The sequence below is a fragment of the Schistocerca nitens genome, chromosome 4 (assembly GCF_023898315.1).
Source record: "Schistocerca nitens isolate TAMUIC-IGC-003100 chromosome 4, iqSchNite1.1, whole genome shotgun sequence".
Classification (NCBI taxonomy): domain Eukaryota; kingdom Metazoa; phylum Arthropoda; class Insecta; order Orthoptera; family Acrididae; genus Schistocerca; species Schistocerca nitens.
Genome location: NC_064617.1, coordinates 388,643,410 through 388,668,432, shown reverse-complemented (window position 1 = coordinate 388,668,432; position 25,023 = coordinate 388,643,410). Strand labels below are relative to the sequence as shown.

The window sequence follows — 25,023 nt, the reverse complement described above, 5'->3', positions numbered from 1 at the left end:
TTTGTCTGAGATTATGTTTTGTTATTACCACATTTCATTAAGAGTAAAGTAAATTCAAAATCTTTCGCAGAGAAGTAATTTTTTGGGGGAATGTTAGTTTATTTGTGCAACTATCTTTGTGTCTTGTGTTCAGCCATACAGCACGTGGGTGGCCTCTCGTAGATTATACAATGTATATTGCTATCTCATTTTTAAGGCAACTGTGAACTTAATTATGAGAATACGAGCTATCGCAGAGAGAGCTTGTGGTTGGTTCAAATGGCTCTGAGCACTATGGGACTCAACTGCTGTGGTCATAAGTCCCCTAGAACTTAGAACTACTTAAACCTAACTAACCTAAGGACAGCACACAACACCCAGCCATCACGAGGCAGAGAAAATCCCTGACCCCGCCGGGAATCGAACCCGGGAACCCGGGCGTGGGAAGCGAGAACGCTACCGCACGACCACGAGATGCAGAGAGAGCTTGTGATAATTTTAATTTTTTATAGTGTTCTTTGTGCCGGGTGTATGGCCATATGTCGTATTACTTACGTTACACAAAAGTTAAGGTCCTATTCTGCAATCCTATGTAAAGAATTGTAGTGTCGATCCATATTATTTGAGACACATTTACAATCAGTGATTCATTTTAGCCAGGAACCTTAGTAATGTTATATATTGTTTGGAAATGAACCGATTATGTTCCACCCATGTCATATCTTCTCATAATTTTGTACTGTTTTAATAATTTTTCTGTCTTAAAGTAATTTTTTATATCAGATCTTGCCCCGATTTTCGTGGTAAGAACAGCAGTATTACTCGTTCCACTGCCTACATTTAGCTATGTACTCACATGTTACACGAAAGTTAATAAATAAGTATTGCAATGTTTTCTTCAGAAACTAAATTCCGTATGTGTTGCTTAATTAGAGGTTTCACTCCACTGGTAATGAACCAGACAGTTAAAAAATATGGGTGCACTTGGTTGGTAACTTCGCAGAAATTTGCCCACTACTTCAAGTAGATCTCGGTCCACGCCCTATCTTGTTCTAACTGCATAGGCACGTAGTTGAACTGGTGTGTACAGGTTGGTTGAGTGACTCGTTCATTTTCCTTTCCATTATTTTCCAAGAGCAGGAACGTGAAACCACAATCGTGTATTTAGTGAGACCACTGCTGGTAAATTCTGAAATTGTATCGTCACGACATTCAAAATGTATAGAATATGTTGCATAGAAAGCATTATACACTCCTGGAAATGGAAAAAAGAACACATTGACACCGGTGTGTCAGACCCACCATACTTGCTCCGGACACTGCGAGAGGGCTGTACAAGCAATGATCACACGCACGGCACAGCGGACACACCAGGAACCGCGGTGTTGGCCGTCGAATGGCGCTAGCTGCGCAGCATTTGTGCACCGCCGCCGTCAGTGTCAGCCAGTTTGCCGTGGCATACGGAGCTCCATCGCAGTCTTTAACACTGGTAGCATGCCGCGACAGCGTGGACGTGAACCGTATGTGCAGTTGACGGACTTTGAGCGAGGGCGTATAGTGGGCATGCGGGAGGCCGGGTGGACGTACCGCCGAATTGTTCAACACGTGGGGCGTGAGGTCTCCACAGTACATCGATGTTGTCGCCAGTGGTCGGCGGAAGGTGCACGTGCCCGTCGACCTGGGACCGAACCGCAGCGACGCACGGATGCACGCCAAGACCGTAGGATCCTACGCAGTGCCGCAGGGGACCGCACCGCCACTTCCCAGCAAATTAGGGACACTGTTGCTCCTGGGGTATCGGCGAGGACCATTCGCAACCGTCTCCATGAAGCTGGGCTATGGTCCCGCACACCGTTAGGCCGTCTTCCGCTCACGCCCCTACATCGTGCAGCCCGCCTCCAGTGGTGTCGCGACAGGCGTGAATGGAGGGACGAATGGAGACGTGTCGTCTTCAGCGATGAGAGTCGCTTCTGCCTTGGTGCCAATGATGGTCGTATGCGTGTTTGGCGCCGTGCAGGTGAGCGCCACAATCAGGACTGCATACGACCGAGGCACACAGGGCCAACACCCGGCATCATGGTGTGGGGAGCGATCTCCTACACTGGCCGTACACCACTGGTGATCGTCGAGGGGACACTGAATAGTGCACGGTACATCCAAACCGTCATCGAACCCATCGTTCTACCATTCCTAGACCGGCAAGGGAACTTGCTGTTCCAACAGGACAATGCACGTCCGCATGTATCCCGTGCCACCCAACGTGCTCTAGAAGGTGTAAGTCAACTACCCTGGCCAGCACAATCTCCGGATCTGTCCCCCATTGAGCATGTTTGGGACTGGATGAAGCGTCGTCTCACGCGGTCTGCACGTCCAGCACGAACGCTGGTCCAACTGAGGCGCCAGGTAGAAATGGCATGGCAAGCCGTTCCACAGGACTACATCCAGCATCTCTACGAACGTCTCCATGGGAGAATAGCAGCCTGCATTGCTGCGAAAGGTGGATATACACTGTACTAGTGCCGACATTGTGCATGCTCTGTTGCCTGTGTCTATGTGCCTGTGGTTCTGTCAGTGTGATCATGTGATGTATCTGACCCCAGGAATGTGTCAATAAAGTTTCCCCTTCCTGGGACAATGAATTCACGGTGTTCTTATTTCAATTTCCAGGAGTGTAAATTTCACAGCTACTGTTTTGCCAGTTATAGGGTACATAAATGCAAACTGTCAGTAAACTAAATATCGTCATTTGCTCAATCCCCCACCCCTGTGCCTTACCCTAATAATCTAATTTCACTCCAGAATTTAAACGATTGGCACATTAGTAAGTTAATAGTTGTAACAGAGTGCAATGAATAAGTTAATGAATGGACCTAGGCCATTCCCAATTATAAGAATACAGGCTCCCGCTATGTGTTAGTTCATGGTAACTCGCCGCATTAATGTTATCTGTTGCATATGTAATTAATTTGTTTAACAAATTTGGTGAAATGTTGATGTTGACCTCTGGTTATAATAGGTTCTCGGGTGTGTGCCCAGAACAACTGAAGCCGAGTTTTTAACACAGAGGCAAAACGTGTGGCGAGACTAGGAACGAGCCTATAAATATAATACCACTGAGTAATTTATATAGAAGAATCAAGTGACCTCTGCTTCCATTTCGCAAGCAAGACAGGCAGCCTTTACCACTTCCGATAGCCACTGGAAACCGAAGAGAATGTCTTCTGATCCGAAGCGACACACGTCATTGGTACCGACGTGAGCCACTACCTGCAGCTGACTGCACCCTGTACTCTTCAGGGCATCTGGAGGGATGCGCTCCACATCTGGAATGTCTCCACCCAGTATGCACACTGAGTGTACATTGTCTTTCTTCCCCTCCTTGACAACCATGTCCCTAAGCGGATCCACAATGCACCTAACACTGGGGCTCCCAACTACCAATAATCCCATCCTCGATGACTGCCCATATCTTGCAGGCTGAGAGGTTTCCTCTGACACAGGACAAGCGACTGCATCTGGCTGAGGGACAATGTCAGCTGCAGACAGTACCTGGAACCTGTTTGTCAGACAAACCAGGGAGGCCTTACGTGTGGTCCCCTAGGAAGTCTTTCACCGCCTGCCATGCCCCGAGGCGACCTCCCGTGTGACCACAGGTGAGGGGTCAAACTCAGTGAGAGCAGTAACTGGGCTGGCCACCCGTATGAAGACCAGTGGATTCAGATGGGCTGGACGTCCGTTGGATCCCTGTGGCTGGCCTACAACAGTTACAGCTACCCACTGCAGCTTCAAGCTGTGAAACCAAAGCCAGCACAGGCTGGAGCTGAGAGCAAAGTGTCACCAACTTGGCTCACATCGGCACACAGCAACTACAGTCCCCATCTTTACTAAAGACTGTGGAGAACTACACTACACAGACAAACAAAGGACTATCGACAAGCACTACAAAGCTTTAGTGTAGATACTGATAAAAACGCAAGTGTGTCTCATAAATTAGATTAACATGCAAAGATTAAAAAACTGAACTACCAAAGCACTTAGATTAAATAATTCGCTCCTGATAAGGAACTTGTAATATGTCACAAAATCGGTTTACTTTCCGACACAAACGAAAACGCGAGAACTGTGTCTATTAAATTTTAAATTGTCATGCAGAAACTCAAGAAACTAAACTACCAAGACAGCTGTGAAACTGATTACTAAGACACAAAGGAATTAAAGACATTAGCTGCCACTGGGCATTGATTTATTTCAATGGGGCAAGTTGAAAATTTGTGCCAGACGGATTCAAACCATGGTCTCCTGCTTACTGAGCAGCATGCCACACAAACCCAGTGGTCACCACAACCACACGAACTACCCTAACCCACCCCCCTTTAGATCCAAATTTCCACCTTGAACCACACACTACTGATTTAGTGCCCCTGCTCATTAGCCCCCTAACTCACATAATCTCCGACATGTCTGAAAGAACAGACAGCACATACATAAGATAACTAAAGAGATAGAACGTGCCCATTAACCTGTCACCTTAGAGGAAGAGATTGCCAAAGGCGATAAATCTACTGACATGACAACAGGAAAAAGGAAAAAAGCTCTACTATGGCAAAGCGTGACATGACTGAATTTTTGCATAGTAAGTTTTCATTAGCCTTAGAACAATGAACATCTGATTTGTTAATGTGTTTGACTTTCAACCGGCTGTTAATGCGCTGGATACCTCTTGCTTTCGTTATAAAATGTTCAGAAACAAAAAATACACAATACCATACGAATAAAGAAGAAATGACAGCTATAGGTTGTATCAGATCATTCAAATAAGTTTTTAATGGCAATTTAGTTACTACTCATATAGTGTTGTCCCTCCATAAGCCTGTTAAGACAACATATCGTCACACATACAAACTATTTGCTAAATACATTACTACTACATTTTCCATAATTTAGATAATGACTAATGTGAATGTAGGTTTCTGGAAGCGTTTTTGCTTGTTTCTGTAAAATTTCATAAACAAGGCAGGCGAATGAATCCTCTGTTTTCTGCCTCTTGGGAAGCTCCAGCTGACAGTGATATTTGTAATTTTTAAACAAACAAAATTCTCAGATTCTTTTCCAGGTACTTTACGAATTCTGAAAAATAATATTGTTTATTTGCTCATTTAATCACTATCTTCAATTTTGATGGAGCGACAAGAAACAAATTGTCAGTATGAAAGACACTTTTGATTGACCTCGTATGTATCTCATAAATTTGTACTGGGTGTCCTAGTGTTGTCTTTACACATTGGAGCTGTATTTTGGAGGGTGACGTTTCAAACCCCTGTGTTGTCATCCAGATTTAGGTCTTCCATCGCTTTCCTAAATGGGGGCACTGAAAGTGCATGGCCTGATTTCTTCTCCATCCTTCCTCTCCTTTGACAAAAGCATAGATTATTATGTCTGCTTTGATGAATGCATAGACAGTTGTGTTGCTAATAAACCAGAGAATATTTACTGCTTTTTTTCACTTGCAATAATTTTCTGACCAGTTATAGTCAGGCTGCCTAATTGTTCCAGATTCTAGGACTATACAGATTCAAACAAATTCGTTGACAATGTAAAGAATTAAATGTTGGCACATCCGGTCTAGACTTCCCTGGCCCGTTGACAATGAGCCATTCCATTCAAGTCCCAGCATAGAGAGGTAGAGACATGTGTAACTCAAAACTAAATGGGTCACAATAACTATGTCGAATGTTATGCATCTTTTATTTGCAGGAGAACAATGGAACTCTGGAAACGAGCCCAAAACCATTGTCCACTCCCGCATTTGAGGAAGTGCTGGAGTTCATCGGGTCCAGAGGGAAGTTTCAGACGAGACTCATAATCGTGTTCATCTGCGTTGGCCCGTGCATGAATGTGATGAGTGTGAACCTATTCTATCTCGCAATGCAGACTCCCAATCATTGGTGCCATGTCCCTGGCAGAGAAAATACCAGCCTGTCTCTGGAAGAATGGAAGAACATCACCATACCCAGGTACCATTTGATACATGATAGTTGATAATCATTTCATTATTATCGCTAGGGCTTATGGTTCCTCCAGTAACTAAACATAACGAAAACCTAAAATACGAATTTTCATGTTTCTGAATCGAATGTACAGCACATACGGCGCCAGATTTTCCAGAGATAGAGTTCTTAATTGCCGTTTTAGTTAAACCATAACTTTTAAAAATTTTTAGATATCACACACGCATGCAAACACGCACACACACACACACACACACACACACACACGCGCGCGCGCGCGCGCGCGTGCACACACAAGTGTTTGGTCTCTTTAAGCTTTCAGTATACTTTTCGGATTACTATCGTGACTCACTGCGTTGTGCTGTATGTTGCGTAGGCTCCAGTAATGTTCATTACGCCAACTTTCTGTGGTTCTCAGTAATGTATCTATGTCGACGTTCTAACAATACCACCACTTGCAAAGTAGGTTAGATATCAGATTAAAAATGTTGCTCACGCAGCATATGTTCGCTTTATCGGGCAACAACAAAGTTATTGACTGTGGATGGTATCGTCAGAATGGAAATAATGAAGTCACTGTAAAAAAGTCATTAATTTTGGCACTTATCTTGAATGGATTCCCACGTAGATTTCGTCGAAGTTGTTATAACTCATCTTGTTGATTCTAGGGTGAATCCACATTGACTGCTAGAAGGTCCAGATCTGTATTTTAGCAATATTTGAAGACCTAACAAATGCGTTTTTCAGGAAATTCTTAATGATCAAACAATACCAGATCAGAACAATGGTACAGTAGAAATAATTTTTGACTTGGTGTTGACGATCCACATTTTTATTGAACTTCTTGTAAATTCACATATACTTCTTCTTAATTGTCACATCATCAAGAAAACAGTTTTGTATCAATCTTCACATATTTAATTTCCACTTTAATCAAACACAAGACTTGATTGTTCTTTTACAAAGCGAAATAACAACTTAAATTCTCCAAAGTGAATCAAAGACTGCTCTGTGCGCATTCGCGCCAAAACGGTTACAAGTAAGTCAAAGATTATGACAGTCTCACAGAAATAAATACACACAAGAACAATGTCACTGTAATATATCGATACATCGGAGTACCTATACATTAATAAAACCAAATGTGAATATTGTCACAAAAATATGTCTGTTACTTCGCAGAAAAGTAGCACGATATTACTGGTATCGAGACCTGGGGTTGGAGTGCCGTAATGGTCACGTAAATAAAGAACCATTACAACGTACGGTGTTGTGGGCATGGACGGTCTTCATTTATTTCCTTTGTGTAACCATTTGTTATAAGGGGCGAAAAAAAGTTTGCGTACAAAGGCTGTACAGTCCAGAACCGGCATGTTAATCAGGAAAAATCACTGTGAGCATTGAGTCAATCATCCCAGCGGCGCACCAGTATGAAGAGACCCCTCTAGTAAAACGCTGTGTCCTGCTGCGTGAGAAGTCCGTAACTGCCTGATGCATATCTTCGTTCGACAGGAATCGTGAACCCTTCAAGGCCTTTTTAAAGGGACCTCTCTTAGGGAGAGTTCAGAACTATAGGGCAGGTGCTCGACTGTCTCCCACTTGAGTGAGGTTGGTCTCTCAGATCGAGTGGCGTCCTGTATCGAATTGCGACCAGCACATAATTGGCAGCACCATTCCATAATAGGGATTTTCGATGGACATGTTGCCCGATATACAGTCTTCATTCACTGATGGATGACTAACGGTGTTTATCCTTTGGCAGCCAAGAAAAGTATAACAGCACGTTGACCTGTTTGGCCGCATTTGGTGATAACGTCACAGTATTTCACGTTTCCACATTTACTGCATGCACCTCAGAATGACACGAGTGCCACACTAATCCCTTCCCTAAATGTCATTGCTTATCTACCCTCGTTGGAGCCACGCTACGTTGCATATACACTGCAGCAATGCCCTCAAATGGAAGCATTTTGATCGCCCCCTTATATAATAAAAGGTCATAATTGCAGGCATAAAAAATATAGAACACGACACTGTTTATGCTATAAACGAATTAATCATTATAATTAGCAAATGCCTTGACAACAAGATGTGCGTATCCGATATTTTTTTATGACCTTACTAAAGTATTTGACCCAGTTGCTGATGTTTCACAAAGTGGCTGCTTATGAGTCCAACGGAAAGTCATTAGCCAGGTTCTCATCCTACCGCAAAAGTAGAAAATAAAGGGTAGTTGTACAGCAAAAAGGTGAGAGAGTCTGTTCTAGATGGAAGGAGGTAGAAGTTGACGTGCCCTAGGGATCGATACGAGATCCATCGCTGTTCGCATACTACATAACCAAAATGCTACGTAAAATAAACTCAGAAACAATAATGTACACTACTGGCCATTAAAATTGCAAGACAACAACCATCTGCACGAACAATTCGACGACGTTTGCAGCAGCATGGACTATCAGTTCGGAGATCATGGCTGCGGTTACTCTTGACGCTGCATCACAGACAGGAGCGCCTGCGATGGTGTACTCAACGACGAACCTGGGTGTACGAATCGCAAAACGTATTTTTTTCGGATGAATCCACGTTCTGTTTACAGCATCATGATGGTGGCATCCGTGTTTGGCGACATCGCGGTGAACGCACATTGGAAGCGTGTATTCGTCATCGCCATACTGGCGTATCACCCGGTGTGATGGTATGGGGTGTCATTAGTTACACGTCTGTATCACCTATTGTTCGCATTGACGGCACTTTGAACAGTAGACGTTTCATTTCAGATGTGTTACGACCCGTGTCTCTACCCTTCATTCGATCCCTGCAAAACCCTACATTTCAGTAGGATAATGCACGACCGCATGTTGCAGGTCCTGTACGGGCCTTTCTGGATACAGAAAATGTTCGACTGCTGCCCTGGCCAGCACATTCTCCAGATCTCTCACCAATTGAAAACGTCTGGTCAATGGTGACCGAGCAACTGGCTCGTCACAATATGGCAGTCACTACTATTGATGAACTGTGGTATCGTGTTGAAGCTGCATGGGCAGCTGTTCCTGAACACGCCATCCAAGCTCTGTTTGACTCAATGCCCAGGCGCATCAAGGCCGTTATTACGGCCAGAGGTGGTTGTTCTGGATACTGATTTCTCAGGATCTGCATGAAAATGTAATCACTAGTCAGTTCTAGTATAATATATTTGTCCAGTGAATACGCGTTTATCATCTGCAATTCTTCTTGGTGTAGCAATTTCAATGACCAGTAATGTATGTAAGTGGAGCAGACATAGGGGGGATAGATAAGCCTAGCAAGATACGGGCTGCAAACGGGGAAATCCATTGTGATAGGCAACTTTGACAAAGGTCAGTTTTGTTGTGGGCTGGCAGGAGAGCCAACCCCGGGTTACTAGAGGAAGCGTATTTTGTCAGTGAACCATCGCTAGCAAAGTCGGTTGTACAACTGGGCGAGTGCTAGGAAGTCTCTCTAGACCTGCTGTGTGGTGGCGCTCGGTCTGCAATCACTGATAGTGGCTACACGTGGGTCCGACGTATACTAACGGACCGCGGCCGATTTAAAGGCTACCACCTAGCAAGTGTGGTGTCTGGCGGTGACACCACATTCCTCCCCCGCAAATCGGCGTACGGCTGTGGAATAAGGCATCCGCCCGCCGTGGGGAGGACCCCATGTTGACGTATGCGACGAGGTGGGGAGCGTAACAGGCGAGGCTGTGCCACCCGCACCCTGCCATTCGGACCGCGGGGAGCTAGAAAACGCCTGAAAACCTGCTCCAGGGTGCACGCCAACATGTGGTGTATGCGCCCACAGAGAGACAGGAGGGGCCGAAGGATCGACCTCCATCGGGCCGGGGCACCCGACGGACGAAGACGCCATATGGTCCGGAGCGGACAAGAGTTCCATGTCGGAGGACAACTGGTCACGGGAAGCGATCGGCGGCGCGTGACCCAGGGAGGCGCCCGGCGGTGGCAGCGACGCGTCCACTGCGGGAGTCGCCGGCGGGAGAACAGGCGGCGGCGGCGGCGGCGGCGGCGGCGGCGGCGGTGGCGCGTCGCTATGGGGCAAAATGGAAGGCAGCGTCGATAACACCTGGGGCTGAGGCGAGCCAGTAGATGGGTCCCCAGGGCGCTGACCAGACGGCACCGTCGCTGAAAGCAGACGGGGAGCGGCAGATCCCGTGCGACGACAGAGGTGCAGCTGATTGAGATGCCGACGCACATCACCAGAGGCCCCCAAAACCAGATACATAGCGCATCCGAGGCAGCGAAGAATGTGCCCTTCGAGCCAACGCCGTGAACCTCGATAGTGGCGGTAGTAGACAACGTCGCCTGGGGCAAAAGCAGGTGTCTGCCGCCGCACAGGAACCTTATGCGGCGGATGTAGCAAAGACATCAAGCTTCGATGAGGGCGACCGTGGAGCAACTCAGCCGGCGAGCGACCATCTCGGGGCTGAGAGCGATACGAGGACAAAAAGAGCAATAACGCGTCCACCCGAGAATGCGACTCTTTCAACTTCAAGATCTGTGACTTGAAAGTCCTGACCAATCGTTCAGCGGCACCGTTTGACTGCGGCGAAAACGGCGCGGACGTCAGATGTTGAATACCATTGGCCTTGCAGAATGGCTGAAATTCTGCGGACATGAATTGTGGGCCATTGTCGGAAACAATAGTCTGTGGAAGACCTTCAATGCAAAAGATAGCAGGTAACGCTTGGATGGTGGCAGATGACGTCGTGGAAGACATCCGGACAACAAAAGGAAAATTACTGAATGAATCTACCAACCATCGAGCATTCCAGAATGGACCAGCAAAATCGATGTGTAAGCGTTGCCAAGCCCTCCCAGGGGACACCGCCTTATAGTAGGCACCTTCAGTGCCGGGCGGGAGGGTTTGCGTGCTTCGGCGAAGTCGAGAGCTATGCCGGCGGTAGCATAGCTACTGGCAGGGTCTCCCAAGCCGGACTGGTCTCGACAGAGGAGCCAGACAAAGTGTGTCCCACAACATAGGGCAGGGAGGGCTCTAGAGGCGTAGTGAAGCCAGCTTCCCTAGAGGAGTAAACCTCATACAAATCCTGGTCCTCCAGGTTGGGGGTTGGGCATGGGGCTAATAACCCCATACTGTAAAAATAGAATATTACGGAAATTCAACAGAAGCCTCGGAAACTGGATGGAAAGCATGTATCACAACCCCGGCAAAGGAAACGGATAAAGGATCTAACAGTAGCATCATGGAATGTGAGGACAATGCTTCAGCCTGGAAAAATGAAAGAAATAGCCAATGAAATTTTAAAATTCAAATATGATATTGTAGGGCTACAGGAAATAAGATGGCAGGGAAATGGGCAGATAGATAAACCTGAGTACTCATTGGTATATAGTGGACCAGAAGAAAGAACAGGCCAACTTGGAACAGGGTTTATAATAACTAGGGAAGTTAGGAAAAGCCTTCTAGAATTTGAACCCATAAATGAAAGGATGTGCAGACTCAGACTAAAAGGTAAATTTAGGAATATATCAATAGTTAATGCACATGCACCAACAGAGGAAAAAGAGGATATAATTAAAGAACAGTTCTATGAAGACTTGGAAAAAGTATGCTGTGCAGTACCTAAATATGACCTGATGCTAGTAATAGGAGATTTTAATGCAAAAATAGGGAGGAATGAACATCCGTATGGAGTTTCTGGAAAATATTCACTACATGAAGAAAACAATGAGAATGGAGACTTACTATGCCAATTCGCAGCAAGGAATAATATGATTATTAAAAGTACCTGCTTTCCACATAAAAGGATCCATCTGGGTACTTGGAAGTCTGCAGCCAATGGAGTAGTCAATCAGATTGACCATATTTTAGTGATTGCACGCCACTCCACGTCAGTTACGGATGTACGGAGCTGTAGAGGACCAAACTGTGATTCAGACCACTTTTTGATAAAATCAGTCTTGAGAGAGAAACTGTCACTAACAAAGGGCAACAGAATGGGAAAGATGATGAAATGGAATACAGACAAACTGAACATCCCTGATGAAGTAAAAAAATACCAAGTAACACTAAGCAGAAAGTTGAGCAATGAAGAGACCACAGTAGGAGTAGATGAAAGGTGGCACAGGTTTGAAAAAGCCATTAAGGATGCTGCAGAGGAAGTAATAGGCATAAGAAGGAACAGAAGAACCCAGGAGTGGTTTGATGAAGATTGCAGGTCAGCAATAGAGGAAAATAACAGGGCAAGAACAAAAGTGCTACAGAGAGAAACCAGAAATAATGTGGAACAATATAGAGAATTAAGGAGAAGGGCTAACAGACTGTGCAAGAGAAAGAAAAGAGAGTGGAATAAGAAGAAATTTCAAGAACTAGAAGAACTAAAGGAACAGAGTGAAATAAGAAAGTTCTATCATGCCATAGGCAAAATGAAGGATAGATTCCAACCAAAAACAACGGCCTGTTCCAGTAAAGATGGGAAAACGATAAGGGAGGAAGAACAGATAGTGGGAAGATGGGAAGAGTATTTCAAAGATACACTAAGCACCAGCCTAGAAGATGAAGAGACAGCTGCACAGGCGGGAAGAGTGGAGCTGGAAGTAGACAATGAAACCAATGAGGCAAGAAAGCCAACACTACAAGAGGTCTCCCAGGCTGTGCACAAGTCAAAAAACAATCGAGCCCCTGGGGAAGACAGCATAATTGCTGAATTAATAAAAACTGGTGGTGAGGCTGTAATAAAGGAACTGCACACATTAATATCAGATATATGGGAAACAGAAACTATGCCGGATAATTGGAAAATTGGAATAATAGTCCCCATTTATAAGAAAGGGGACAGAACAGCATGTGAAAACTATAGAGGTGTAACACTCCTAAGTACAGCTTATAAGATCTTCACAAGTATACTAAACGAAAGGATACAGAAGTGTGCAGAAGGCATACTAGGGGAATATCAGTGTGGCTTTCGACCAGGCAGAGGAACAACGGATCAGATATTTGTGATAAAGCAAATGATGGAAAAGTTCTATGAATATGATATAGATCTGCATTTCTTATTCATCGATTTCAAACAAGCCTTTGACAGCATAACTCGGCAAGAACTATACAGAGTACTGAAAGAAGTTGGTATATGTGCTAAATTAATAAGACTAATCAGAATGACAATGACAGAGACAAGAGCAAAAGTAAAGGTCCTTAGCAGAACAAGTGATAGCTTTGACTTTAATAAAGGTGTGAAACAAGGGGATAGTCTCTCCACTGTCCTATTCAACATAGCCCTGCATAGTGCAGTAAATAAAATCAACAAAAGAGGCACCATATTTATGAAAACTAGCCAGATATGTGCATACGCTGATGACATTGCTATAGTAGGAAGAAATACCAATACACTCCTAGAAACATACCGGGCAATGGAAACAAAAGCCTTAAAAATTGGCCTCATAGTAAACGAAAACAAAACAAAATATATGGTAATGTCACAATCTGAGGCCAGAAGAACCCCTAAAAACCTAAACATCAATGGGAAATGCTTCAATGGAGTGTCCTCTTTTAACTACTTGGGAGCCCTAATAACAAATGATAACAGTATTGGAAAGGCTATAAGGGAAAGAATACAAGCAGGAAACAGAGCTTACTTTGCAAATATGCAGCTTTTCAAAAATAGCCTTGTTACTAGAAAAACTAAACTGCTAATATATAATTCCCTAGTCCGCCCAGTTATCACATACGGCTCAGAGGTATGGACGTTGACAGAACACGATAAAAATGCTCTAAGAAGCATCGAGCGGAAAATACTACGCAAAATCTATGGGCCAATAAGGGAGGAAGAAGGCTGGAGAATACGCTACAATGCCGAATTACAAGAGTTAATACAAGGCAGGGACATAGTAAAATTTGTGAAATCTCAGCGAATACGGTGGCTAGGACACTTGGAGAGAATGGCAGAGGATAGAATCCCAAAGAAAATGATGAAAGGTATGATCCATTCAGTTAGGCGAAAAGGGAGACCTAGAAGAAGATGGATCGATGAGGTAATAATGGATATCAGCAATATGGGAGTCCGGGGGTGGAAAAGAGCAGCAAATAACCGAGAAGTGTGGAGGAAGATTGTTGAAGAAGCCAAGGCTCACCAAGGGCTGTAGAGCTACTGAAGAAGAAGAAGCGTTGCCAAGGGGATGTGGCTTTTGGCCATGCAAAGAATTTCCGCGGTGGTGCTGATTGTTGTTCGGCACACACCATGCAAGAAGAGGACATATTCGTAATCGCGGCATCGATTCCGAACCAAGTACAGTGCTGACGAGCAAGTTGTTTCGTTCTCACTATACCCCAATGTCCTTGGTGGAGAAGCTGTAAGATAGAGGACTGTAACGAACGTGGTACCACGACCCTGGACTGATCATTATCTGAACGCAACAGCAAAACACCACGTCGTACAAAAAGTATCTCCTGGTGAGTAAAAAATCGGCGAACCAACGGATCCCCGATCCGTGACTTTGACAAGGGCCACTGCGTAGCAACAAAACTCAGAACGGTAGCAAGGACAGGGTCGGCAGCTGTGGCTGTAACTACACGACGAAAATCAATCGAAAACGATTCGACCACGTCATCGGTTTCCGAATCAATGAACATGCAAGCAAGTTCAGAGGAAGCGAATGCTCTATCCTCAGCAACAGGCAAACGGGACAACGCATCGGCGTTTCCGTGCTTAGCAGTGGACCGATACAAGATGTCGTAGCGGTACTGCGAGAGGAAAATAGACCAGCGAACGAATTTCTGCGCTGTACGTGGAGGTACAGGCTTGTTCTGATGAAAAAGCGATGTCAAAGGTTTGTGGTCTGTGATGATGGTAAAGTGACGACCATACAAGAAATCATGAAACTTTGTAACACCAAATACGAGAGCTAATGCTTCTTTCTCGATCTGTGAATAATTACTTTGCGCAGACGAGAGCAATTTGGACGCAAAGGCAATAGGGCAATCGTGCGATCCATCTTTGTGCGCAAGCACAGCACCGATCCTGAAATCCGATGCATCCACCATCAACAAAAGGGGCTTCTGGGGATCGAATGGCGTGAGGCAGGTATTGGAAAGCAACGCCGATTTCAACTGGCGAAAGGCGCGTTCGCATTCCGTCGTCCAGACGAACGGAACACCTTTACGGCGTAAGCGATGAAGCGGAGCTGAAATGGAAAAGGCGTGTGGGATATATTTATGATAATAGTTGATTTTTCCCAGGTGCTCGGGACTAGGATGTATGCCTTGGGCATTGAGTACATGTCCCAGGTAGGGTAAGTCACGAGCAAAAAACACACATTTGTCCTTCTGCAAGCGAAGACCATTTTGTCGCAAGACCTGAAATAATGCTCTGAGATCTCCGTCTGTCCGGAGATCACAATATCGTCCAGATAGTTTGCTGCAGTAGGGACCGACGCACAAACAGTTTGTAGATATTGCTGAAACAATGCAGGGGCGGATGCACACCCGAATGGCAGTCGTTTGAATCGATACAAACCAAGATGCGTGTTAACCACCAAAATGCGCTGGGAGTCTTCGTCCACCGGTATTTGCAAGTACGCATCTGCTAGGTCCAACTTCGAAAAACATTTACCCGGGCACAGATTGTCAAAAAGATCTTCCGGGCGGGGTAAAGGAAAAGTTGCAATTACTAGTTGTGGATTCACTGTTGCCTTGAAGCCCACACAAAGTCTCAATTTTCCCGAAGGTTTTGGCAAAATTACTAAGGGTGATGCCCAGAAAGAAGCCTGCACACGTTTAATTACACCTTGTGATTCCAAATCGTGTAATGTTTTTGCGACCTCATCACGCAATGCATGGGGAACATTGCGCGATCTGAAAAATTTCGGTTGCGCGTTTACTTTCAGTTCCAAATGTGCTTTATAGTTCTTAGCGCAACCGAGGCCCGGTGCAAAAATGTCTGCAAATTCCTCACATAGACGAGAAACACTGTCTGAAGGCACAGTCTGCTTCACTGATAGGACCTGATTGACTATAGACAAGTTAAACGACTGAAATAAATCGAAACCAAACAAGTTCACTGCAGAAGAAGAACGAAGGACGTAAAATGACAAAAGTTTTGTTTGTCCTTTGTATGTTGCAAGAAGGCTGCACTGTCCTAATACAGGGATCGCGTGACCTGAATAGGTAGTTAACTTAACAATTGCGGCACGCAACGGAGGGGTGCCCAGCAGTTTGTAAGTGTCTTGATTGATCACTGAAACTGCAGCTCCGGTATCGAGCTGGAATGGTATCACTTTGCCGTTAATGTCTAAGTCTACAAAAAGTTTATTGTCCTGTTGACGACAAGAGCGACTGTCTCGTGCAACGTGAACTGACACTGGTACAAAACCACATGCGACTTGACGGGATTTCCGGCGATGTCGACACACACTATTTGTGGGACGAACACAGTCACTGTTAGAGAGGGTGGCACTGGGCGGAGTGGAATGAACTACATGAATTTCCATGGGTGAAGTTTCGCGAGCCTGAGTATCCTTGGTTCGATTCCGATTCGAGCATGAAGCAAAGGGCCTGGAATGGTTGTGAGTGTCCGATCTGAGCTTTTTCTGGCAAACAATTTGAACATGTCCTTTTTTATTACAGTAAAAGCAAATAGCTTGGCGTGACGGGCAATTCTCACGCGAATGTCTAGTAGCACACCGCGGGCATGATTTTAGCACTGCATTTGCTTGCCTGCGCGGTACACGTCGCTGAGAGCCTGGCGGCAGCGGTGCGGCCAGGCACGAGGGCTGTTTACTGCTCCGTGCAGCTTGCCCGGCTGGCCGGTTAACCTGACACACGGGTGGCGAAGTTTCAAATGATTCCTGAGTAAAGTCAAGTGTGTCCTGCCGATCCAATATGTCCATCACTTGTTGAAGGGAGGGATTGACTAGTTTCAAAATCTGTTCCCTTATACAAACATCAGAAACGTTCTGTGCAATTGCATCACGTACCATAGTATCTGAATAAGGGAGTTCACATTGACACTCAAAAGCACAATCCCTAATAAGGCCGTGCAAGGTTGCAACCCACTCCTGATTTGTCTGACATGCTGTACGTTTTGTACGAAAGAAGGTATACCGTTTGGCAACTACATTGACTGATTCTTTGAAATATGCATCTAATGCGGACCAAATTTCGTCGTAAGACAGAGTTGCTACGTCGCGTTGGGGAAATAATTTGACTATGACACGGTACGTGGTCACCCCTGCGGAGGATAACAAAAAGCGCTGCCGCTCGTTACCTTGAATTCTTTAGGCGGCGAATCCAAATTGGCGTGACCACCCCGTCCAGCTTTCCAGTGCAGCATCAAAAGGTCGAAACGTTGGTGCAACAGCGTGTTGTGGCTGCGTTAGCAGTGGAGCGGCGGCTGCCGAGGCGTTTTGCATTGCACGTTGACCCTGGACAAGCTGTCCAAGGGCCTCCAGTAATGCCTGCGTCTGCTGATTCTGTAAGCGATAATATTCGGACAGTACATCTGGAGATGGTGGCGAAGCCATTACACAAGTAAATCAGGGCAGTATAGTTAAGAACTCAGTGTTGCCTCGTCGCCAAATGTTGTGGACTGGCAGGAGAGCCAACCCCGGGTTACTAGAGGAAGCTGAAAGGCACGCGTTTTAGCTCACGCAGGCTGGCATGAGGTCTGGAACAGGACAAGGAAATTAGAATTTAGGAAAACGGACGTAGCTGGTGGAATACTTAACTTTAATCCATTAATGGTGAACGTCGCTCTTGGCAGTACATTATTCAGTATCAATAGTAACTGGTAATGGCGCCTTGCTAGGTCGTAGCAAATGACGTAGCTGAAGGCTTTGCTATCGTCTCGGCAAATGAGAGCGTATTTTGTCAGTGAACCATCGCTAGCAAAGTCGGTTGTACAACTGGGCGAGTGCTAGGAATTCTCTCTAGACCTGCCGTGTGGAGGCGCTCGGTCTGCAATCACTGATAGTGGCGACACGCGGGTCCGACGTATATTAACGGACCGCGTCCGATTTAAAGGCTACCACCTAGCAAGTGTGGTGTCTGGCGGTGACACCACAAGTTTATTACTACTCAGAGTCTGTAAACGAGTATCTCGAAATTGGCGAAGCTAGTCGAGTGTTCACTTGCTGTTGTGGTGAGCATCTACGGAAAAAGTTAGGAGGATTGTGAAGCTACCACTTCTGGACGCCCACGACCCTTCACAGAACGTGCAGTTCGGAGGCTTGTCTTCTCTGTACAGTAGGATAGATGGTGATTTGTGGCATCACGGCTGAAAGATCACAATGCTGGTGCACCCGCAGGTGTTTCGGAGCACATCATTCGTTGTACGTCGTTTATCGTGGAGCTCCGCAGACCACATGTTGCCCCAGCGACATCGTCAATTACGATTGCAGTGGGCGTGGGACCATCGGAAGTCGACTGTACATCAATAGAAACATGTCGGCTCTTCCGGTGGAACACATTCTTGCTACACTAGGACGATGGTCGTCTCACCAAACGTCGTCGTCGAGGTGAACGGGGGCTCGAAACGTGGAGCGGTCCACAGACACAGGCTGGTGGGAGCAGTATTATGTTGTGGGAGACATTCTCCTGGGCTTTCATGAGACGTGTGGTAATAAACGAAAACAAATGACAGCTGCGAACCACCAGTATCCTTCATGTTTAATGTCTTTCCCGACGGCGATGTCATCTTTCAGAAGTATAATTGTGCGAGTTTCGAAGAAACAGAACCATGTTACAGTGGTTTGAGGTGCATTACAGTGAGCTCACGTTGATATCTCAGCGACCAAATTCACCTGATGTAAATCCTTTCTAACCCATTTGGGTCGCTATCGGGCGCAGTTACCGCGTACGCAAATCAGTGGTCCGTTATTTATGCGAATTACATGACCTGTGCTTAGATACGTAATGCCACATACCTCCACAAACCTACCGTTAAACTGTCGGATCCCTGATACACAGAATCAGCATAGTATTTCGTTCCAAAGACGGGCAAACAAGCTGTTAAGCAGGCGGTCATAATGTTTTGGCTCATCAGTGTATGTCCATACCACAATAAGCATGCATTTCCGACATTGGTTCCCTGTCTCAGTACAATCGGTTGTGGATCCGCTGTCGCATATTTCAGTCTGACCAAGAGGTTTGAGACACCCTGTATGAATTTTCTGTTAAAGAATAAGATGGAAACTCACGAATGTGCATCTTTCTGCTCTCACACAGGGAAGGACCGTCCTTTAGCAAGTGCCTGATGTACAACGAGAGCGATGTGCTCCACTTGAGCAACAGGACGGAATCAGTGAAGTGTCAGTACGGATGGGAATACGACAAAACGTGGTTCATCAGGACAGCTCCGTCACAGATGAACTGGGTCTGTGATAACCAGCAGGCCATCAACGACATCTTGTTCTACTCGCAGAATATTGGCGTGGCGCTGGGCTTACTCTTCGGTTACATAGGTGACATGTAAGCAACAATTTCTCTGTACCACAACTAAAGTTAGCAGCAATTTTTACAGCGTTCTGGTAACTTTGAAACTTTGAAGTAATTTCTTGAACTGAGAGGGTGATAGGTTTCTGCCATTCTTTTTTTTTTATGTGTCTATTAAGTTCAAGCAAGGCTCGGTTTGCAATTGCACTGAAGCAAATGGAAAGTGTTATCACATGAAACGCCAGTCCTATGTTTATCAACTTTGTTGAGACCATCACAAAACAGGTGCTCTCTAAGGCAAAAAAAAAAGACGCACCATGCAGGAACTATCCGAATCGGACAGAGATCAATAAATGTGATGTACATCCACAGACAAACAAACGATTACAACCTCAAAAAAACTGGATGATTTATTGAAGAGGAAGAGCTCCAAAAATTGAGCAAGTCAATAAATCGTTGATCCACATCCCTCACATGAAAGCAGTTATTCGGCTTGGCATTGATTGACAGAATTGTTGGATGTCCACCGGAGATTAGATTAGATTAGATTTTCGTTCCATAGATCCGTGCTGAGGAGATCCTCGTGGATGTGGAACATGTCATTTTTTTAAGCTGAAATAACAATACTAATAGTATGAATATATACAATACATCATTTGTTTCTATTAAAAAATTTGTCAATGGACTAGAAGGAGTTGGCCACTAGTGAGTCTTGCAGGCTCCTTTTAAACTGATCTTTATTTGTAACGAAATTTTTTATGTTTGCTCGCAAATTATTGAAGATGAGTGTTCCTGAGTAGTGGACCCCTTTTTGAACTATAGTAAGTGCTTTTAAGTCCTTGTGCAGATCATTATTGTTCCTGGTATTGTATGTATGAACTGAGCTGTTTGTTGGAAAAAAGAGATATATTATTTAGGACAAATTTCATTAAGAAGTAAATATACTGAGAGGCAGTAGTTAGTATACCCAGTTCTTTGAAGAGGTTTCTACAGGACGTCCGTGAATTTACTCCACAAATAATACGTATTACACGCTTTTGGACCTCTGAAAACTTTTGTTTGACTTGAAGAGTTACCCCAAAATATTATACCATATGATATTATGGAATGAAAGTAGGCAAAGTATGCAAGCTTTTTCATTTTTATGTCGCCTATGTCAGCTAACACTCGAATTGCAAATACAGATCTGTTGCGGCGTTTCTGCAGTTCTGTGGTGTGCTCCTCCCAACTGAATCGTGCCAAATTCTGTCCAGTTGTCGCGTTATGTCGTCAAAATTTCGAGTTGTTTGGAGGTCCCTGCCTATAACGCTCCAAACGTTCTCATCTGGGGAGAAGTCTGGCTACCTTTGCTGTCCAAGCTAGAAATTGGAATGTACGTAGACAAGCAGTAGAAGCTCTCAGCGCGTGCGAGACGGCATTATCTTACTGAAATATGAGCCCAGGACGACTTGACATGGAGGACAACAAAACGGGACGTAGAATATCGTCGACGTACCGCTGTGCTGAAAGTGTGCCACGGCTGACAAGCAAATGGTTCCTACTATGAAATGAAATGCACCCAAAGACCATCATTCCTTATTGTGCCGTATGGCGGGGGACAGTCGGGTATCCCACCATTGCCCGGAACGTCTGCAGTACGTCTTCGCTGGTCATCAGTGTTAAGTTCAAAGCAGGACTCATCACTGAAGACAATTCTACTCCAGTCAATGCGATTCCAAGGCGAAGACGAGCCAACAAGTCTATCAGTCAATGCCGCGCCGAATGACTGCTTGCATAAGGGCCAGAGATGGACCAACGCGTTATTGACTTGCTCAATTTTTGAAATTCTGTCTCTTGAGTAAATGATCCATTTTTTTGAAATTATAATCGTTTGTTTGTCTGTACGTTCGAATAATTCTTGCGTGGTGCGTTGTTTTTTCTGTCTTAGAATGTAGTAGCTGATTAAACTTTCCATTGGGAACATATCAACATCAGTATGAGATGTGATACGAAAGTGGTATGGTACGAATGATGTGTGATTCAAATACTGTTTTGCATTAGTTGTGAAATGGAAGCAAACACCTTTCGAACATCAACTTGAGGAATTTCTTAGTACTCATGAAACAAATACTGTGTTAGTACATGAAGGCTGCTGGCTGGAGGGTGGTATGTAAGTGTTAAGTCTTCTCACCGCGTCCCAGACATGTTGTATGGTGATTAGAGATTAGATTAGATTAGTATTTGTTCCATAGATCATGAATACGACACTTCGTAATGATGTGGAACGTGTCAGGTTAATAAAAGGTGTCTATACAACATATTACATTACTCAAAATATTGTATGACATTTAATATTTTTAATTTTTTTTTCTTTGGTGGGGGTTGGGGAAATTACCCACTTACTATATCCAAAAATTCATCTAATGAGTAGAAGGAGTTGCCATTAAAAAATTCTTTTAATCTCCTTCTAAATGCTATATGGCTGTCTGTCAGACTTTTGATGCTATTAGGTAAGTGACCAAAGACTTTTGTGGCACCATAATTTAGCATCTTCTGAGCCAAAGTTAGATTTAACCTTGAGTAGTGAAGATCATCCTTTCTTCTAGTGTTGTAGCCATGTACATTACTATTACTTTTGAATTCGTTAGGATTGCTAACATCAAATTTCATAAGTGAATATATATATTGTGAGGCTACAGTGAAGATCCTTAGCTCTTTAGATAAGTGTCTGCAGGATGATCTTGGATGAGCTCCAGCAATTATTCTGGTTACATGCTTTTGTGGCATGAACACTCTTTTACTCAATGATGGGTTACCCCAGAACATGATGTCATACGAAAGCAGAGAATGAAAATAGGCGTGGTACGCTAATTTACTCAGATGTATATCGCCAAAATTTGCAATGACCCTAATAGCATAAGTAGCTGAACTCAAACGTTTCAGCAGATCCTCAGTGTGTTTTATCCAGTTCAACCCCTCATCAATGCGTGCTCCTAGAAATTTTGAATATTCCACCTTAGCTACCGATTTCTGATCAAAGTCTATATTTATTAATGGTGTTATTCCATTTATTGTGTGGAACTCTATATACTGTGTTTTGTCAAAGTTTAATGAGAGCCCATTTGCAGAGAACCATTTAATGATTTTCTGAAAAACATCATTTACAATTTCACCAGTTAATTCTTGTCTGTTGGGTGTGATAGCTATACTTAAATCATCGGCAAAAAGTACCAGCTTTGCATCTTCGTGAATATAGAATGGCAAGTCATTAATATATATTAAGAACAGCAGAGGACCCAAGACCGAACCTTGCGGCACCCCATTCTTGATTGTTCCCCAGTTTGAGAAATCACCAGTTTTTTTGCATATTATGTGATTCACAAATCAGGGCCTTCAATAGACATGTCAAAGCATTTCTTAGGGCGTTTATGGTGTCAACTGAAGTGGGGGGGTCTTCAGTTATCTTGTAGGAATATGCCATTTGGTATCCAGATCATGAAGCGTATGAAAACCGAATTAACCATTCTTTCCACACTCTGTTTATCATCCAGCGTCTCTTCAATTAACGAATCAGTCCTGTTGTTATAACCAATAGCACTATATAACATGATTTCAGGACTTAGAGAAGTATGGGTCTTGAGAGTAGCAGCTTTCACTGACCTTTCAGCAAATCGTATAGAGACACGGTGGTGTCGATTTGACCGTCAGAAAAAAAAATCGAGTCGCGTCGCTGAACGACACAGAATACCACTCAGTGTCCCAGCCGTCTTTGGCTCTACACAGTGCTCGCCTCTGTTGGCTGTAGTACACAGAAGTGACAAAAGTCGTGGGATAGCGATGTGCACATTTACCGTAGTATCGCCTATGCAGGGTATAAAAGAGCCGTGCATTGGCCGAGCTGTGATTTGAACTCAGGTGATTCATGTAGAAAGGTTTCTGACATGATTTTGGCCACACGATGGGAGTTAACAGAGTTTTAAAGAGGAATGATAGTTGGCGCTGGGAGCATGGGACATTCCATTTCGTAAACAGTAAGGCAATTCAATATTCCGTGCTCCACAGTGTCAAGAGTGTGCCGAGAATACCAAAGTCCAGGCATTACCTCCCACCACAGACAGCACAGTGGCTGGCAGCCTACACTCAACAGTCGAGAGCAGCGGCCTTTGCGTAGAGTTGTCAGTGCTAACAGACAAGCAGCATTACGTGAAGTAACAGCCGAAATCAAGTGGGGCGTACGAAGAAAGCGTCCGTTAGGGCAGTGCTGCGAAATGTGGCGTCAAGGGCTATGACAGCAGAAGACCGACGCGAGAGTCTTTGCTAACAGCACGACATCGCTTCCAGCGCCTCTCCTGGGCTCGTGACCATATCAACTGGACCGTAGACGACTGGAAAATCGTGGCCTGGCAGATGTGTCCCAGTTTCGCTTAGTAAGACCTGATGGTAGGGTTCGAGTGTGGTGCAGACCCGACGAAGCCATGCACCCAAACTGTCGACAAGACATTGCGCAATGTTAGGGTCCTCTGATCCAGCTGAACCGATCATTGACTGGAAATGGTTACTTCCGGTTACTTCGAGACTATATGCAGACTTTCATGTACTTCATGTCCCCAAACAACGGACGAATTTTTATGGATGTAATGCGCCATGTCACCAGGCCGCAGTCGGCCACTGTGACCGAGTGGTTCTAGGCGCTTCAGTCTGGAACCGCGCTGCTGCTACGGTCGCAGGTTCGAATCCTGCCACGGGCATGGATGTGTGTGATGTCCCTAGGTTAGTTAGGTTTAAGTAGTTCTAAGTCTAGGGGACTGATGACCTCAGATGTTTAGTCCCATAGTACTTAGAGCCATTTGAACCATTTTTCTTCACCAGTCCGCAGTTGTTCGCTATTGGATTGAAGAACATTTTGGACAGTTAGAGCGAATGATTTGGCCATCCGACGAACATGTATGGAACATAATAGAGAGGTCAGTTCGTGCACAAATCCGGCACCAGCAACCCTTTCGCACTTACGGACGGCTGTAGAGGCAAAATGAGTCAATATTTCTGCAGGAGCTTCGAACCACTTGAGTCCATGCTACGTCGAGTTGCTACACCACGCCGGACAAGATGAGGTGTGAACGATATTAGCAGGTATCCCATGACTTTTGTCAAAAAAAAAATGCTCAAATGTGTGTGAAATCTTATGGGACTTAACTGCTAAGGTCATCAGTCCCTAAGCTTACACACTAGTAAACCCAAATTATCCTAAGGACAAACACACACACTCATGTCCAAGGGAGGACTCGAACCTCCGCCGGGACCAGCCGCACAGTCTATGACTGCAGCGCCCTAGACCACTCGGCTAATCCCGCACGGCTGACTTTTGTCACTTCAGTGTATGACGTCAGCGGTGAACGACACATGACAGCTCGAGATCTCGTCGCAAGATTCCAGTTATCTGATCCTGACGGTTCATGATCACACACTGCCCGGATTTCAGATGTCGTCTGAACTTTCGTTAGAGTCAACTGAGCAATAATAAGATTTTTTCTTCCTTCTGGAAGTAATGTCGCTCTATTTCCCACATAATTGTCCTGAGTCCATCTCGTCACCATTCGTTCTGCACTGATCTGCATCAACACCTTCATCTAAACCTATA

General features: G+C 44.9%; 1 protein-coding gene across 1 annotated transcript in view; it reads left to right on the top strand.

Moving 5' to 3' along the window:
* The window catches only part of LOC126252327 (solute carrier family 22 member 7-like), a 187,191-nt gene that overhangs the window by 56,922 nt on the left and 105,246 nt on the right, over positions 1–25,023 (top strand). Inside the window, exons 2-3 of the mRNA XM_049953214.1 lie at positions 5,734–5,993; positions 19,200–19,442. Of these exons, the coding sequence (XP_049809171.1) occupies positions 5,734–5,993; positions 19,200–19,442 (503 nt within the window). The remainder of the gene's footprint in view (positions 1–5,733; positions 5,994–19,199; positions 19,443–25,023) is intronic.